The sequence below is a fragment of the Tauraco erythrolophus genome, chromosome 3, assembly GCF_009769465.1.
Source record: "Tauraco erythrolophus isolate bTauEry1 chromosome 3, bTauEry1.pri, whole genome shotgun sequence".
Lineage (NCBI taxonomy): Eukaryota > Metazoa > Chordata > Aves > Musophagiformes > Musophagidae > Tauraco > Tauraco erythrolophus.
In genome coordinates, this window is record NC_141467.1 from 67,792,587 (window position 1) to 67,811,436 (window position 18,850).

General features: G+C 39.0%; 1 protein-coding gene across 6 annotated transcripts in view; it reads left to right on the plus strand.

Moving 5' to 3' along the window:
- SULF1 (sulfatase 1) overlaps nt 1–18,850 on the plus strand; it is a 66,409-nt gene that overhangs the window by 45,716 nt on the left and 1,843 nt on the right. For 4 of the 6 annotated variants that reach the window (XM_086609371.1, XM_086609372.1, XM_086609373.1 and 1 more), the window contains 9 exons: nt 5,920–6,136; nt 7,962–8,208; nt 9,970–10,066; nt 10,152–10,246; nt 10,658–10,723; nt 11,201–11,373; nt 13,300–13,442; nt 13,548–13,671; nt 14,580–14,613. In XM_086609371.1, the coding sequence (XP_086465497.1) occupies nt 5,920–6,136; nt 7,962–8,208; nt 9,970–10,066; nt 10,152–10,246; nt 10,658–10,723; nt 11,201–11,373; nt 13,300–13,442; nt 13,548–13,671; nt 14,580–14,613 (1,196 nt within the window). Of the gene's footprint in view, nt 1–5,919; nt 6,137–7,961; nt 8,209–9,969; nt 10,067–10,151; nt 10,247–10,657; nt 10,724–11,200; nt 11,374–13,299; nt 13,443–13,547; nt 13,672–14,579; nt 14,614–18,850 lie in introns of those variants that run through there. The other 2 variants (XM_086609369.1, XM_086609374.1) reach the window with 2 other exon arrangements.

Sequence of the window (18,850 nt, forward strand, 5' to 3'; positions counted from 1 at the left end):
TTGTTTGCATCTGAGAGTGGACATTTATTGCATAATAACAGAAGTCTGTTGATGTTGCGTTGTAACTACAGACAAGCTAATAGATTTGGTAGAGAATGCTATGGAGGTGAAATATTTGATGTCTCAACCAAAATGCCTGCACCTCTAGAGCTGACAATGCCGTCCATGCATTTTTCATAAACTGGAGAACTGCTGTAACTGTGACACTTAAAATCAACCTTATCTAGATGTCAAGAATGCAAAATTGTGTAGTCTGTAAACTTCCTAGGCTATTTTCTCTTTCTTCCATTTCTTAAACATTGTGAAGTAACTCAAAATTGGAAATTCTCTTACAGCTATTTCTGTTATACAGTGATTAATTTCTTCTCATTCTTTTTTTCCCTCTAGTTCTGATCCTGTGTATTTAAATGAGTGTATTTCTAAAGTCTGTAATGCATTTTCTCCTATATTACGTCAGGTCTTATAGGACAAATTGCTTCCCTATCTGTTAAACCGCTAACCATTGCACTTTGAAGGAACACTTTCTCAAGGTGTTAGACTGTATATAAATAACCATCTTTGAATATATTCCCATCGGTGGACTCTGCAGCTGTGCATGTTTCAACAGAAGGTGGTCCAGTTATGAGGGAGTGGAGCAAAAACTGGGACTTGTCCGTATGGGCGGCATAAAACCAGTTTTAAACTGAAGAAGGAGATTTTTCCTTCCACAAAAATGCAGCAGTTCCAAATTCCCTGAACGAACCTGGCACGCCATCCCTGTTAAACAGCTGCACTCGCGTGCAATGTTCAAATACTGCTGAGAGGTAACAACGCAGATTAATATTGCCAGGAGCGTTTAGGAGCCTCGTCAGGATCAGGGTTCATGACTGCTCTGCGGGAATGCGTAAAGGACATGGCCTTATCCCATAAACGTTTCTCAGTATTCAGGTCCAGTTCAGCAGAAATAAACTGCTGCTGTTCTGTACTGTTTACTATAGTGAGCTAATTACAGGGCACTTTTCAATATGCTGTGTGACATGGCCTCTTTCAATGGCGCAGAGAAAGCGAAAACAGGTCTCAGTTCTTATTGCAGTAGCACAGCCCTAAACCAGACTCTCTTACCGTTATTATCACATCAGGTCCCCTGACACTCACCCAGATCTGGTTACTGCGAACAGAGGAAAATAGTACACAAATATGCAGCCCACCGTGGTATTTTCATCTAAACTGTTTTCAGATTTAGATCATACCTTTCAAAACAGGAAAAAAGGAAACTGAGATCTTGAGGACATATTTAAATTCATAAAGTCTTCCTTTTCATGCCTTATCTTTACACTCTCTAAGCTGAGCAGTAATACTCAAATTCAGCCATACATTACCAAAATGAAAAAGCACCTGTAAAAATATTGTCACCGTGTTATGTTTCCACTTGCATGTTTTCAAGGTTTCCTAGCTTTGTCATAAAATCTGACAATATATTTAACACTGAAACGTCTACTGCAAATACTGGGTAATTACATTTCATAGAAACCCTTAGTTCGCCTTCTCTTAAGACACCTTTCATGAATTGTCTAATTAATTTCCTTTCTATATAAGGGGGCAGGAACTCCCTCCAAGCTGTCACAGTCTATTAACTAAACAAAGTTGATTTGAAACCCTGCTTAAGAGGGTATCTACGGTGCAGCACATCACAGTGATTCATGCTGAATGTATAATTTTATGCTTTAATTATATTCAGCAATGAAATAGAGTTACTTAATTTTAAGGCAGTGGCACAAACTGATTAATACCAGGAAACTGAGCCCCAAAGTAGTTATCAAGTCATTTGCTGTTGTCTTGCTCATGTAGCTCCAAGTCACAACTGGAGCCATGCCAGTAGCGGTGCAAAGCAAAGCCACTAAGTACAAACGATACACTTTTAACCACCTCATTTGCTCCCCTTTGCCTTTGAAATGACTTTATAAGGGCAAACTTCTAGCCTCAGAAGAAAAATGCATCATGCCAATGACATCATCCACAGAAAAGCTCCTGCTGCAGTCCAGTGCTTGTCTCCCCACTGAGCAGCAGGCACATGTACTAATATGTTTGAACTTCAGATTTGGCAGAGATTAAAGCAGCTTGAGCTCTCAAATGATAGACTAGGCTAGACTAGAATAGAACAGAATAGAGTAGTTCAATTGGAAAGGACCTACAACGATCATCTCATCCAACTGCTCGAATACTTCAGGGCTGACCAAAGCTTAAAGCATGTTGTTAAGAACATTGTCCAAATGCCTCTTAAACACTGACAGGCTTGGGGCACTGACCACCTCCTTGGAAGCTTGTACCAGTGTTTGACCACTCTCTCACTAAAGAAATGCTTCCTAATGTCCAGTCTAAACCTTCCCTGGCGTAGCTTTGAACAATTCCCACACATCCTATCACTGGATCCCAAGGAGAAAAGATCTGCGCCCTCCTCTCCACTTCCCCTCCTCAGGAAGCTGTAGAGAGCAATGAGGTCGACCCTCAGCCTCCTTTTCTCCAAACTAGACAAACCCAGAGTCCTCAGCATCTCCTTACAGGATACCTTTCCTAAGCTACCTCTGCAGTTTGCTGCCAGGGGCAGGGAGGGCTCTGGGAAGAGCTGGCCACCAGCACACATGGAGCCAGCCAGAACCCCAAGCACATGTGCAGGACAGACCCTGCTTGGTCTGCAATGCCCCTCGCAGCGGGATAGTCCCACCAGCTTTCAGGTGGGGGCTTTCAGACTCCATTGGTGTGGGGGTATTAAGGATCCTCTTCCATGTTTGCTTCGACTCTGAAGTTAAATTGAGGCAGAAGGAAAACTGGAAGTGAGGAGCTGAGCTGAGACGGAAAGAATTGCTGGAGGGTAGGTGATGAAATGGGATGAAAGAAAGAGAAGAGGAGTCAATGACAGAGGAAAAGACTGACACAGGTTAAGTTTCACAACATGACTGAAACGGTATAACAGCTTGCTGCAGATGAATGACAGGGTCCTGCTTTTCCTCTCCCATGAGTTGTCCTGAGTTAGTCCTCTCTGCTGCTGCTGAGGGAGAGAATAAATCAGTGCAGGGGTCCCCAAGCCAGCATGCAGCCAGAAGCAGGGACTATCCCATATTCCTATGGCAACAGTGAATTGTTAGGTCGGCTTAGATGTCTTGTGAAACATCACCATGAGAAGAAAGATAAACATGGAGAAAATAAGGAAATATATACAAATTAAAATTTAATTAAGATATCTTTAGTTTCTGTATGTGCCTATATTTTTTTATTAATGGAGAAATGGGGACCCAGAAACTAAACCTAATAGTCCTGGATTTCAGAGAATAGTTTGGTATTCATAGCGGGAAGGAAGGTAGACTACAAGGGAGGGGAAGGGGCAGCACATCAGTCAGAATCTTCTTTTATGTGCGTTAATGCATTTTATAGATCTAAAGATGAACAGAAGGACTGTTATGACTTATTGCATAATGCATGCTCAGCCTGATTACACTGGCATGGGCAGGGATTCAGGAAAGTTAGTCTAAAAAGTTCGTCTTAGAACTGTTAGAAACCATCTTTGTAATGACACTTTTTAAAGCAAAATTAAAAAAGAGAAGACGAACTGAATCACATTTAATCCCTGTTTTTAAATAGAGTACTGTTACTGACTTGTACTATATACAGAGAGTCTTGTTTCAATATTAGTCATAATGCTGTTAAAAGTGATCTAAATGGCTATTGAAGCCACTCCTGGAAGCTTTTGCTATAATTAATGTTAGACAGAGAAAATACTTATTTGACTTAAAAATGATGCTTTTGAGACTAATTAAAAACTAGTGCCATATGTTTATAAATGTACCATGTACCCAATAAACACAGGAAATACAGTGGTACGGCCAGTTACCCCGTAGCAATCTTCTCTTGCTGCAATAGGAAGAGTGCACACACTATTGTAGAATAAAATCCTGCAAAGCCTTATAGCTCTTGGACATCTTTACTTGCAGAAAGTCACCTTGTCACTTCTAGGTATAGATTTACGCTGGAAGTCTGGCCATGAGTGTCATTTCTCAGGCAGCTAGCAGACGTGTGCAAGTCTGTGGCCTTTTACACATGGTTTATGGTTCTGGGATCAAAGTCATGCCGATCCACAGGCAAGGTCTCTGAGCATGGGATTCATCTTTTAGCTCAGCCCATGTGTTAGGCCAGAGAGTGCCCTCACACTGCCACGGTTCAGAGCCACATCATCTCGCTCCTCAGGTTATCAGGTCAGCAAATCTACCTGAGGCTTCCTTTTCTTTCTTCATTCTTCTGTCAGCTTGACAGCATCCCCAGAACAGTCCAGAGCAGCAATTAGCTAATGGAAGACACGGAAATGTGTATGCTCTGATATTAGTGTCTATTTCAAAAATTAAGTTGGGGATTCCATTAGGACTAGCATCTAGCAGTCTTGCTATTATTAATGAGGCAAGAGAAAGCTGCATTATTCAGTCACAAGAATCAAAAAAAGACAGATTATATGGAAACTTAGCTGAAAGTGCAACTGAAACATTCCAGTTTTCGATAGCATTATTGAGTTTTGTTCCCTACGCTATCCAGCCAAAATTAGTTGCTTTGCGTGCAAACTCTGGTCATTGTGGCTTAAGATGAACAAGTGAACAAAACTTACTGGGTAATAGTTGTACTAAAATTATAAATAAACATAGCTATTTCTAGTTCTCCCTATTGTTATTCAGACTATAATTGACTTTAAATCTTCACAGGCTTCTTAGCTCATGTAGGGTGTTCCGAGTGCCAGCTACAACCCAGCAGCCATATATGGCAAGCTTCAGGCATGGGCAAAGGAGCTCTGATCTGTCAGCACCTATCCATCCATGTTTTTTAAAAAACGACACTTAGCTTTTTTAAGACAGTTCAATGTGGAAAGGAAATTAAAATCCTAGTTGCTTTTTAATTTGAAATGTGAAGACAGGGGGATCCACTGGAAAAATCCACCTGGAATCTTCCATCTGGTTCAGTGATGTTGATAATCAAGTCAGACAGATATTGTGCAGACAAGCTGGAAAAAACTCTGTTTCCTCTCATTCTCCTGCACTTGCTCTGATATTCAGCAGGCATTCAATGACTTGTACAGGTACTTCTTCCAGATTGCACCTTTTTCTCCCAAGTCTGATACAAATCTCAAGACTTAGATATCCGAAGGAGTTTGTCCAAGCTAGTTTATTTGTTTACTGTCCCTAAAGTTTTTCCACTGCTTGCACCTGCTGGGTGTAGGGGGGAAGGCGGGGTGTATCTCCCTTCTCACCTACAATATAAAGAGCCAGCAATGTTCACAGGCCTGAGTTTGCAGAGGCATGTCTTAGGGGGCAGGTCCCAACTCTGGCCACCAGTAAGGAAATAAATTACATGTTGTTAGTAGTTTATGTATTTTTCTATAAATCACATCCACGATTTGTCCTTTTCTTTCCAAGGAACCCTACAACTGAACCAATTCTGCTTCATCTGTGGGGATTTTTTATTTTCCCCTGATTCATGTCAGAAATTCCAAGTCACAGAACAAAGAAGCAAAGTTTGTTTTTTCAAAGCAAAAAAAGAGTTGGTGGAAACAGCCCTGACAGCTGTACTCTGTGGCTCAGTAAATTAAGACTTTTTACTTGCTCCTTTCAGGGATGTGTTTAGTCTAGATACTCTTGGTTTATATATCTTTTTTTGGCTGGGTTGTACTTTTTTATGCAGATTTGCAGTGATTTCTTTCAAGCTTGTGTTTGCCTAGCATTAGAGAGATTTTGAGAAGAATGTGAGTGAATTTAGGCCCTTGAAATGTTCCCCTTCTCGGTTTGGTGTTTAAGAGACTGCTCTAATTTTTTTAAGAGATTTGCCCATCTTGCTTTGCAATCCACCTGAAAGTAGCAGGGGTTTGGAAGGCTGCTGGGAAACGGTCTTCATTTCTCTCTCTCACAGAAGTGGCAGTGCATGGAGGATGCTTCCGGCAAACTTCGAATTCACAAGTGTAAGGTATCTAGCGACATCCTTGCCATCAGGAAAAGGACCCGCAGCGTGCACTCCCGGGGGTACAGCGGTAAAGACAAAGACTGCAACTGCGGAGACACTGATTACCGAAACAGCAGGACCCAAAGAAAAAGTCAAAGGCAGTTCTTGAGAAACCCTAATGCGCAAAGTAAGTGTTATCTGATCTCTTGAACTCTGAGGCAAAAGGCCCCGGAAAACGACTCACAAGAGTGTTGGTTTACCGATATACTCTCGTTTTCACCTCTGTCTCTAAAGAATATAGCTTTATAGAATAAAGTAATTGGCAGTCAGGTTCTACATAATTGCCTCTGTAATAACGATGATAACAACAAAATTTATCCTCTGGATCACGGTGAGGAATAATCTTCATGCTCCTGGTGGTGGTGACGGCGGTGACGGTGGTGGTGATGCTCTGGTGCCACCTACCGCGCTGCTCAGACATGACAACCCGCTGGCACCTGCGGATCGATCGGTGCCGTCATTTGCTGAGACGGCCAGAGCGAGTGTTTTCTGCCTCGTCACGGCCGTTCGGTGACGACACCCCAAAAACGTTTGTTCAGGAGGCCCCGCGGTGCCGCGGCTGCCGTCGGGCTGAGGTCTCGCTCGGCTGTGGCTCCGCGGCCAGTCCCTGCCGGGGTCCCGCAGGGACACGAGTGAGATCGCAGTGTCCTCTGGTGGAGCGTGGGCTGAAGGGCAGGTAGATGTTTAGGACAGCGGGACTTGGATTCGTTTCTGCTAATGATTCCTACAAAAGAAGCTGTTATTTAAAACGGAACAAGGATTTTCATCTCTCGGTCCAGCAAGGGAAGTGAAGTTCTGTAGCTATAGCAATAGAACTGGACCTTGATTTCAGGCTTTATTCAAGATCAGGCTGTATTCTCCTGCTCTCTATTTGGAATACTAGACTGGGGAATGAAATAAAGATGAGTCTTTAAAACAGGAAAATAATGAAGCCGTATGAGAAATGCAAAAGTTAAAAGGTGCTGTACAGATGTCTATGAAATAAGAAAATAATGCCAGTATGATTCAAAATATTTCCTGATTTAAAGCCTCTCGCACTCTAGGTGTGAACAAGAATCCCTGGTATTCTTTGTATGTTCAACCACAATATTATCTGTCTTGAGGTGCCTCATTGTTCAGACTAAATTCTGCCTTGGTGTAATTTTTTCCACTTGTTTAGTGTGATGTACAGAGTTTAACAGTGTGTACAGGCAGACCTCTGCTGAAAAGTCTACATCACAGACTGCCAAGGTGATTCCCAAACTGGGGAATGCTCTCCTAAGTGATATTTTCAAGCGGAAATACCTGATGGGTACCTTGGAAAGAGAAGGTGTTGCCAGGGCACCAGCAAGGGCTGAATGGGGAATGCAAGTGGGAGGGAAGTGACTTGGGGAGAGAAAGAGGGGAAGTATGGAAAACATCTGAAGGGAGCATCAGAAAAAGCCCATTTGTTATGCTTTTCTCCTGTACGACATTCTTGTTCCTCTAGGTATATACATAGATACATATACAGTGATATATGATGGATTCTTGCCCTTTTAATGCCTACCTTTAAAAGGTGAAAAGCATTAAGGTGAAAGGTTTAAAAAGTCATTTTTATTCTAAAGCATAAGTCAAACTTACATCACATGCCAATTCACAGGTTGTGACCTTGTTTCATAGTACTGAATGGTTTAATTTTCCAAAGTGGTTTCAAATCCTGTGGTCTCTGATTTTTTGAGTGTCTCTTTCTAGATATCAGATTTTTAAGATGTTTGATGCAAACTTTAAGGCAATCAAAATTTCTTGCTACTCATGCAAGTGTGGGCCTCAACATACCAAAAAATCGTTAAACAAGTTTCTATAAAGCCACAGAAAAAATAAACTGTTTTTACTGAACAGCGTTCTTGCTCTTTGGTGCACGCCTAGTGTCCATGGAATGGGTCATGTAGATACGTATATGCAACCGGGTATGTTTCTTTCTTCTGCTTCAGAATACAAACCTCGATTTGTTCATACTCGCCAAACCCGGTCCTTGTCTGTGGAATTTGAAGGTGAAATATATGACATAAATCTGGAAGAGGAAGAACTGCAGGTTTTAAAGACCAAAAGTATCACTAAGCGTCACAATGCTGAAAATGAGGAAGAAGCAGAGGAAAACGATGGTACTCCTGGTGACACAATGATCGCTGATGGCACTGATGCTATAGGTCAACCCAACTCTGTCAGAGTGACGCACAAGTACAATTGCTTTTTCTGTGGTTTTTTTTTTTCTTAAAATGTAATCTTTGGTTTCTAGTTGCATTCTCTCTCTTTCCATTTTTTACGGTTTTAGGGTTACTATATTTAAGAACTTAAAACTATCGTTGTAGATTTTAGATAAGCCCAAGTTGTACTTGTTAGTAGGTGGAATCATTTAACTTCAGTATATGTATTTTAAAAGGTGGCATCTAGTTTAGGTTTAATTTCTGAGGAGGAGTAGGCATCTCCAGAGAGAGATTCATCCTCCATATTGAAACACGCATCTTGTGATGGATTAATCACCTTGTGAAGCTGACGCTCCTGCTGTTCTTTATAAAGTTTAGGCTACCAGCTTAGCAGAGAGGCCTAAATTTGAGACGACTGAGATCTCACTCTGAATGAAGACAGATTAGATGAGTTACATCATCTTTCTTAATGTTTAGTTATTTGCAGCCACTAAATCAGCTAGGATATATTAGACCTGTTTATCCCTGAATCATTTTTCCATCCTGGAAGATGCTTAGATTTTGATTTTCAGCCCTACATTAAATCTGAATGAAAAGGCAAAAATCTCAAAATATTCTTTAGTTTAAAAAAGCTAATATGATTGATCTGAAAAGCCAGGCAGATGCAGGCAACAAAAATCTTTTATTTGATCCTTTTTATTGTGCTTAAAATATAAATAGTATTTCTCTCTTTTCTTCTTTTTCTTTTTTTTTAAACATCAAGGAAAACATGAAAGTTAATTTTTAATAAGTAAAAATTATCCTTTTTTTACATTGATAATTTCCAACTGTGGCAGTAATAAAGCTTTAAATAGCTTTCTGCAAAAAGTTTTTTATTTCTTCATAAAGTGTTTTGACTTTTGCTGAATACAGTATTGCTTTCAGGATTCTTTGAGTGAAGAAAAAAACATAACAGGATAATATGGGAAGAGATAAGCATCTAAGTCTTCCTTGCTGCTATTTTTCTCAAAAATTAAAAGAAAGATTCTGATGAGGCAGGACACAAGGCTGTGTCTATAAAATTGGAATATTTCCATAATTAAGGAGCTTATATTTGTCAGCGTGGAGATTTTGAAAGTCCAGTCTATACTTTGCTGGGTTTTCTATCTCCGTCCACCTCCTTGGCCTTCTACATGTTTTTTTCTCTCTTGGTAGAGTCAGTTTTTTCAAACACTGGTATGAATGTTTTTGTCATTGTACCACTTCTTGAGTGTTCTGTTGGCTTTTTTTTAACCACTTATTTGAACTCTTTACTCTAACTTTGGTTCTCATTGATCTGTGTGGATTATATTGATCTTTAGCCCTTTGACTGCATGTTCTGTTCTTGACTATCTTGCATACTTGGGAGATGAGTCACATTCATGTGGCAAGAATATCTTTCTCAGCAGCTGGTGGTTAAATAAGAAATGGCACGTTTGGTTAACAAGAGGCCTTAACTTCTGAACATATTTTTATTTCAGTTTCAATTTCATTTCTGATTGGATTAAGAATCTCAAAGACAGCACTGACATTGCATTTTTGCTCAGCAGGCCCAGAGCATCTGTCATGGATGAGAATTTTTTTTTTTTTCAGAGAAAACATATTGAAGCAATTATTAATATTATTAAGTCAACATGAGAAGACCTTGTAAAGTTTATTTATTTATTAACCGAGTATAACATAGAATTGATTAAGAATGTTGGAAGTAAGAGAAGAAATGGGTAGGCAATTGGGAAACCACTGACCTTCTTTTTCCTATTTAAACTCATGTCTACAGATGTTTTATTCTTCCAAATGACACTATTCACTGTGAGAGGGAGCTGTACCAATCTGCCAGAGCCTGGAAGGACCACAAGGCTTACATTGATAAGGAGGTAAGAGGTATTCTAAAATCCAAGTGAAGTCTTTGCACTGCTACCTTTTCAAAGAATAATTCTGACTCAGAAATATTCTCTGCAGATTGAAGCTCTCCAAGACAAAATTAAGAATTTGAGGGAAGTTAGAGGACACTTAAAAAGAAGAAAACCAGATGAATGTGACTGTAGTAAACAAAGGTAAGGGAGATGACGGAAAGCTACACCGATTGCTAAGCCTTACGTGTTTTCCAAGATTTTTGAGACAGATAAAAAAGAACATAGGCTTTTTGAAATTTATAACCACTGTAGGTACTTGTTTTAGTTAGATCAATTTTAGGAGTAGGAACTACTGTGAATCAAAAGAAGATAAATATAAAAATGTTAAGATTAAATATGTTTATATTCTGCTAACATAGTTGAACCCAGCTGTAGTTTTGTTATGATCTAGCATAGAATCACTCACGCAGATACAGCTGCTTAAATGAAGTGAAAATTGTAAGTCATCCTGAGTAGTTCTTTAAGAAAATGTCAAAGATGGTGTGTTTCTGAGTTTTCTTTGTGTTGAAAATGATTTCGTGACTCGGTAATTTCTAATAATTTTCCATGTAGCTATTACAACAAAGAGAAAGGGGTAAAGGCCCAAGAGAAACTCAAGAGCCATCTTCATCCTTTCAAGTAAGATTCTTATTATCCTCTCACTCTCCCAGTTGGCTTTTTGGTGACTGGCGAAATATAATTTTTGGGGGTTGTTTTTTTTCTGTGGAGGGGGAAGGGAGGAGATGAGGGAAAGAAAAGGCCACATACAGCAAACTCTCACAAAAAATCTTCAGTAGTTTTAGACAGACTTGTGGAAGTTTAGTGATAATATTTTTAAAACCTACTCATAAAAAATGGGTCATTTCAGAAGCTAATTGACCTCACGATGGTTAAAAAGATCCAGTTAAACCTAAATACAGCAGTGCATCATTTCTCATGCTTGCTGAAGAGAATTCTTCTTCATAACAGCTGGGGTGGACGCTGAGCTAGAAGAGGGGCCTATTCCCATCTTCTCATCTTTAAAAAAGCCAGAAAGATGTTAAAACTGCCAATGCTGCTGTTAACCAAATAGAGACTGTTCTCATGTTAGCCATGCTCAACTTTCTCTCTGAGCAGGGAAGCAGCACAGGAAGTGGATGGCAAACTGCAGCTGTTCAAAGAGAACCGGAGAAGGAAGAAGGAAAGGAAGGGGAAAAAGCGCCAGAAGAAAGGAGACGAGTGTAGCCTTCCTGGACTGACGTGTTTTACCCATGACAACAACCACTGGCAAACAGCACCATTTTGGAACCGTAAGTCTTACCTCCACATCCAGACATGATCTAGGTTATCCTCTGCTGTGTTACGGAGTTTCCACTTCATGGAATCGGAGCACTATTTTGAAGAACTGGCACTTAGTAATGCTGCTGCTGTTACTCTGATGTATGAAGGAAGAATGTCACTTGACTGTTCTTGTAATTGTTGCATTACTTACTTATTTATATGAAATTATCACAAGAGGCTTGATGCTAAAACACTACAGAAAAAAAAGGGAGAGTTGCCCACAAAGCATAGACTTTCATAACCAGCCACTGAGATTTGTGCCACCTCTTGGAGATCAAGATGACCAAATATTTCATAGGAATTTTAATTGAGTTTCTGGTTATTAATAATAACCTTGTTCTTCCAATTGTCACAAATCCTTTTCAGGACTTGGTCTTTAATGTTGTCACAAACTTCAGCACAAAAAAGGTCTACTTTAATTTTATCATTTTGATTTCAAAATGTATCTGAAACAATTTAATTTATTGTGAAGAAAATACAGATACTATCCCTTATGAATTCTTCTGATTATTCCTATTTTTTGATATTCTAAGAGAATTCTAAAATCACAGTTGTGGAATGCTCACCTGGTGGATGAAAACAAAAAATTAGAGCTAGAAAATATTTCAAGTTCCTTTAAACTTCAGAGTATATAGGTAACCATCCTATTAACGCATGCTTCAACATTTCTTGGTATCCAGCATTAACAAAACAATACCTTTCTCATCTTTGGTGGCAGAGGAAGAAAAGTGATTGAAAAGTTTACTTTCAAAAACTCCAAGATCAAATGATGATCAAGTTACAACATATTTGACTCCAAGCAAAAATTTGCTAAGAACAATTTTTCACTTGAAGAGAGAAGCTGTCTCCTAGGGATAATCTGTTCTGATTGCATCAGGACTTCTGCTAATATGCTATTTACATTTTAAGATGTTGCTAAAGGAGTCGTATGCATCATTTTTGTTTTAAAGACAGCAAGTAAATGGCTTATTACTTTTTTACTGTGGAGTAACAAACAGTTATGAAAAGCATCCTCATATTGCTGTGCATTCTGGCAATGCTCCAGCAAAAGTCATGAGGTAAAAAAAAGTCTCTTTGACGCAGTCCATAACTTAAAGAAGAGCTAATGTATTACAATGCTATTGCTGTATTTGTTAGTTTGTTCAAAACATTGTACTGTTACAGCCACTAACAGCACTAATAACAAATCTAAATAAATCTAAATAAAAACCTCAGGCAATGTTAATATTTTATTATTGTAATTAAAGGTAAGTTCTTCTACAGCAAAACTTTGTTAGCAGTTTGTATGAAAATTGAGAGAGATACCCTTCTTACAGCCCTTTCTGCTGGAAGAGCAACATTAGAGACAAGATACAGCCAGGTCTCCTCTATGGCTGCTTCCATCACTGTGACACCTGGATTCAGGTGCCTTCAGTCTGGAGTGGAAGCCTGATGTAGGTTTCCCCAGGTTGAAGAGTGAAAACAAGATGTAATCCAGTTACACTGCTTGGGATCATCTTACAAAGGCCTCACTGAACGATTTGATATCCTTCTTATTTGTGTATCAAATAAATCAATCAATCTTCTTGTATACAAGTCTTAAGGATCAGGATTTGTGCTGTTGTTTTGTAAAATCTGAATTCTGCTCAATCCTGATAAAACATATATAATTCAGAAGGGAATATGCCTCATTAACTATAGGATTCACTATCTTCTGCTTTCTTTAACTGTATGTTTGTGAAAATGATTTGTTAGCAACATTTTTTCTGGTTTAGATGGGAGTCTAACATTTTTGAACAGATTTGTTTTTAAATTGATCTAGAATTTAAGTACATTAAGATTTATAGAAGTTTCACTAGAAGAAGCAAGCAGATTATTCTTCACTAAAAACTAATAATTTGTTTCTTTAATTACAGTGGGCTCTTTCTGTGCTTGCACAAGCTCGAATAACAACACTTACTGGTGTTTGCGAACAGTTAATGACACCCACAATTTCCTCTTTTGCGAGTTTGCGACGGGCTTCTTGGAATATTTTGATATGAACACTGATCCCTACCAGGTAAACTGCATTCCCTGTTACAAGATGCTGCTCACTAGACTCCTCTATTTTTTTTTTTATGTCTGTTAAACAAGTATTTTTTCCCTCCGTTCTTCTTTTCTTCAGCTGACAAATACAGTACACACAGTGGAAAGAGGCATTTTGAATCAATTACACGTGCAGCTAATGGAACTGCGAAGTTGTCAAGGTTATAAGCAGTGCAATCCAAGGCCAAAGGGACTTGAAACAGGTACAAGAAAAAGAGAAGAGAGTGTTTATTTCCATTTTATTAGGTTATTTTCATCTGCCTAAGTACTAATTGTATCCATGAAGTCTCACTCGCCTAAGTGTTGCTCTGAATAGTTTGGAATGATCCGCAGACACCATCCTGCATAACTGCATGACCAGGACGCTTCTTTGCAAGTTTGCACAGGTCATTCTAGACAGATACTGATGGCAAACGACACCATTTGACAGAAATTCTGCAGAAAGGTTATCACATTATTTGCACTAAGCAATAGCAAGCATATGCAGATCTTCTTATTCATAGTCATAACTCTTTTCTCTGTTGCAGGGTTTGTTTGGTTAGTTTTTGCCTCCCAATAGCAGTTGAGGTATTAAATTCTGTGTATATTCCAATTGCTGTCTGTCTACACAAACAACTTCAGGTTCTACACCACAACTGAGACTTAACATTGCACATTTCTGATCGGCAGTAGTCCCCTCCGTTTTTGAGGAAGGCAATATTTCTTTGCAAGAGTCTCTGGGTACAAAAATAGTTGGTATTTATACTTCATTACTCTGGAATTCATTGCCTTTAAATTTGATGGATTGAATATTGTGATTTTTTTTACAGGAATATTTTCTTCTACATATTTTGTGTTGTTGCATCTTTTTATCTCTTTCTTCATCTACAAATGTTTCTCTTTTTTACCATATCTAATTGTTTGGGGGTTTTATTCTTTTTGAAAAACTGTGGTTTTTCAGTTCTTTTACATAAAACTTCCAGGAAATCTTTGTTGGACTGCAGCTCTGCCTTTATTTAACACAGTACATTTCTTTTTAGGAATTAGATGCTGTGCATGGAAAACTACATTGTGAATGGTTTTACGAGTTCTAAACACTAACAAAAGTTACTCTTGTATTTTCCTATATCAGGAAATAAAGATGGAGGAAGCTATGATCCACACAGGTATCCACACTTTTTTATTCTCCTCAGCAGCTTCTTTCCAAATAATTGCATGACTCCAGTCCATTTCAACTAATGTCTGTATCCTGCCATGTTGCACACAGCATAGCTTTTGATGCATGCATTTTCTAACTACTCTACACTGAACTTGGCCATTGTTTTTTAGATCTACCATTCTGCATTTAACGTAGCTCGTTGTCATAGCAAGACTTCATACAGCTCATACTCCATGCCTTTATTTCTTAGATGTTTACACAGGGAAAATGACACAAAAGGAATCACCTCTTTTGGGTTGTTTTCCTATTGTTGGGTTGATTTTGGATGGATTGTTGGGGTTTTTTTTGGTTTTATTTAGGAAGTCTGTACAGCTGCTTTTTAAACATAAGCCAAACATGCTTAAAAAATGTTTTCTGAGGTATATGCATCCAAAAAGCCTAATCAAACCTATGGAAGTAAAGTAAAATCTTCTCACTGGCTTTAGGAAATGTTGTCAGATGCTGGTTTAAGCAAAAGCAGTGCTCAGTGTGAGCAGCATGTGCACAGAAGTCAGCAGGAGACATGTCAATATAAGTATGGCAGAAAGATGAGGCTCCTTTGGGTAGAGGAGTCGATGCTTTCAGACCAGATCACATACGCATGAAATAAAATTTCTTAAAAAGATTGTAATATTTGAACTGAGGAAGGGCCCCAGGTGAGGTTTTTTTTATACCTAATGCTTGAACCTGAGGAATACATGAAGGCTGTTTGCAAGTGTGGTTATTTGTTTGTGAGTATACTTACCATATCTACATGTTTATCATGCAGAGGGCAGTTCCTCCTGGTGGAGGATCCTGTCAAACATAAAGCAAAAGCCTGAAGAGACTGAAAAACCTCAGGTCTTAGCAGTACTGCAGTTGCTGTTCATTGAGCAATACTTGCACTTAGGGTGAAAAAACAGATGTCATATTTAGACTTGATACCTTTTCACAGTATATCAGTTTTAGACGTTTTCTTCTCCATGCGTTTTGGTAGATTAGTTCTGATATACAATTGTTTATCTGAGATGTAAACTGAGTCTGAGGAGTATGCAAGTCTACGTGAAACTTTTTTTCACAGGATCTTCTGAAATGAACCTTACCATTAGCTCCCACCAGCCAGAGAACAAATAAGATTATGTATTTCAGTGTTCTATAGATTTCCAATTTAAGCAGCTAAGTTTTCCTCACAGACAATTTTGTATTTTCTCATTTAAGTAGTTTTGGGATCTAGGAAAATGATGTACTTTCATTTGGTTATATCCCAGTTGTTTGCATTGTTCATTACAGTCTGGTGGGAACTGATTACTACAATGATAGAAAGTAATCCCTGTAATTACACTTTTAAGTCTTTCATTGGAAGATGTCATAAGCATTCTTCGTTTTAACTACAGATCTAACAGAAATGGCGTTTTTGAATTGTAGGATTGCATGAAATAGTAGAGCGCACAGGATTAATCTGTAAAATATATCTTGCTACACTGTTAAGTAACAAAAACATTTTAACTTCTGATACCAAGTCAATAACATTATGCTCCTGGGATAAATAGCAGGTATAGTATAACATGAGTGATATTGTTCTGTGCCATTAAATTCCAGACATTCAGTTTCTCAATATATGCAGATGCCTGGGTTCAGAATTTTAGTTCAAGCCCTACCTTGGTGGAAATTTGTTTTCTTTTCTAAAACCACAACAAAACAATTAAATGAACAAACCCCATTTATCAGGAATCAATAAAACAATCTCTTAGAGGGCCTTTTTCTTGATGCCTGCAGAGAAACCAGTGGAATAAGAAAGGGAAAGCCCTATGCTGCCAAGTCATAGGCCTCCTTCCTTCAGATGTTCTAGTTCATCCTCTCAGACCTGTTTCCAGTTCAAAATGTCCTGAGTTAGTGCAGCGCTATGGGTGTTACAAATACAATATTGAGCCGACAGGCCTGTATGGAAACAGCCAGTATAGTGCTGTTTGCTTAACACATAAGGAGAGAACTCCAGTGGGAAAGAACTTGTGTCATCTGTGTCCTTTGATAGACAGAACAACTCTGCAGGCATGATTGATGATGGGATGTGGGAATTGCGCACTCCTCTCTCCTCTCCTGCTTGTCTGAGGTTTTTCAAAGCCGCCAAGAAGATGATTGTACCTACGTGTCTTTATCTCAGTGGAGTTATATCCAGATCCCTTATTAGTTTTGAGACAACCCAGGCATGGATGCCATCATGGAACTCCGGTGTATGATAATTGGAGAGTGAAGCTTATCTAATGCTTGATTTTCAAAACTTGGAAGATGCTTTACTGTGAACAATTAGCAACAATTTTTCTCTCTTTTGGGTCTATGACATAGCTGAGAGATTCCAAAATACTGATGGAGGAAACCACTGCCATGCTGTTACTCAAATCCAACTCATCTGCACTTTCCTGTTTCACACCTATTTGTAATGACATTTCTTACAGGGGAAAACTTTTTATTTTCTCTCTCCTTCCCGCTGTATGCTTTGATTTCAGTGGAAACTTTTCATGCTTACTCGTAAATTGTGGAATTAAGCTGTGAGGTGACTCACTCAGTCAACCAACACACAGTCAGCTCTATGACCTTAAGACTTTGTTTTCCTGTTTGTTTAACATTTATGAATACAAGTTACCTCTGTCCCCTGTGTTTAAGCAAGTTATTTTTTTCTGCTTGACATGAAGATGATGGAACAATTCTCAGTGCCTTCCCAGCTGTGGAATCCCTATAAGACTGCAGAAACAGTGCCACATATAAAGGGGAAAACAGAGATCCAGCACAAAGGACCTGTAGCTCTGACGTTCTTTGAGCTATTTTGTAGAAACACAGCAAACTCCTTCCTGATCTTACTTCTCCACAGCACAGCCCCGTTGCCCTGCTGCTGAGACTGAGGGGAAACCCTGCTCCTCCTCACTGGTCCCCAGACCTCCCTGCTGCCCACTCTGACTCTCAGGCTTGCCCAGCTCAAGCCCCTGTCCCACTGCCTGGGTCAGGCAGATGAGACTGCTCTGGACCCAAAGGCTCCTTCCTGGCCTCTGCTTTGCTCCCCACTGACCCGATCCATCCCCAGAGCTGTTACAAACAGCCCCATTCCAGTTTCGGTGTCTGCCATCACATACCAAACCGCTTTGGCCACTGACTGTTTCTACAGCAGTTTGTTTTCCTATACAGGCTCTGATTTGGCAAAGGAGAAGAAAAAAAAAAGTATGAAACTATCAATACAAACAATAACAGAGCCAAATTTAAATATAGTCACATTTGCAGTGTGGTTAATAACTTGAAGGGTTTGGTGACTGAATTCCTCAAAAACGCATTCCTTCCTACAATGTTTTCTAGAGCCCCTTTATGCCACTAAGTGTTGGAATAGTAAGACTTCTTTCCTGAAACCTCTGCAGTATCTAATTATTTTTTGTTTCAGGAAACAAATTGTTTATTAATTTAACTTGCAAAAATGGTTCTTATGTGGCCATGCCATGATTTAATTTCTCTTGTCTGCTTCAGGAAAATAAGAAAGCAAGATGCTCTGTCCTATCAGATCCATAAAGCTTGTGTCGATTCCTTTAACAGGGAGTTTGCCAAAACAAATACTTCTAGAACCTGCTTTAAAAAATTTAAAAATATATACATTTTACACTGTAAAATTTAATGCTGTTGTATTAAGTGAAGAAGTATTAAGATTAAAGATTTAGATGTTTCCAAGTAAGGGAAGTGGTCTCACTTTGGTGGGAGCAGAATAAGGCCCCACATCACAAGAAAATCTCATGCTTTTTTCTGACCATGATGGTATTTTTCTGACTTTCCATATGATGGACTAGGTAGTGGAGAAATTCTTTCCACTGTTAAATCCCAGTCTAGCAAAGAAGGAAATATAAGCTATGATAGATACAAATTGTATCTTTTGTTTTACTTGAACAATGAGAAAGGGCAGGTTAAAATGCAAACAAATTAATGGAGATGCCAAGAACCCACTGGAAGAATGAAGGGCTCAATACAGACAAGTATTTGTGCTCAGTTCATGCTGTTGAATTATAGCCACTTGAACCTCCAAGGTAATTACTACCAGCCTACCTGCCTGTACTATTTTCAGAAAAAGTCATCTCAGTGAACTAGTTACAAAATATTGCCTACAACATCATTTGTAAGGACAAATTTACCACTTTCCCTGGCAGGCTTTTGCATTACCTGATCAGTTTTTCCTTGTAGTCCACTTTGTTGATAAA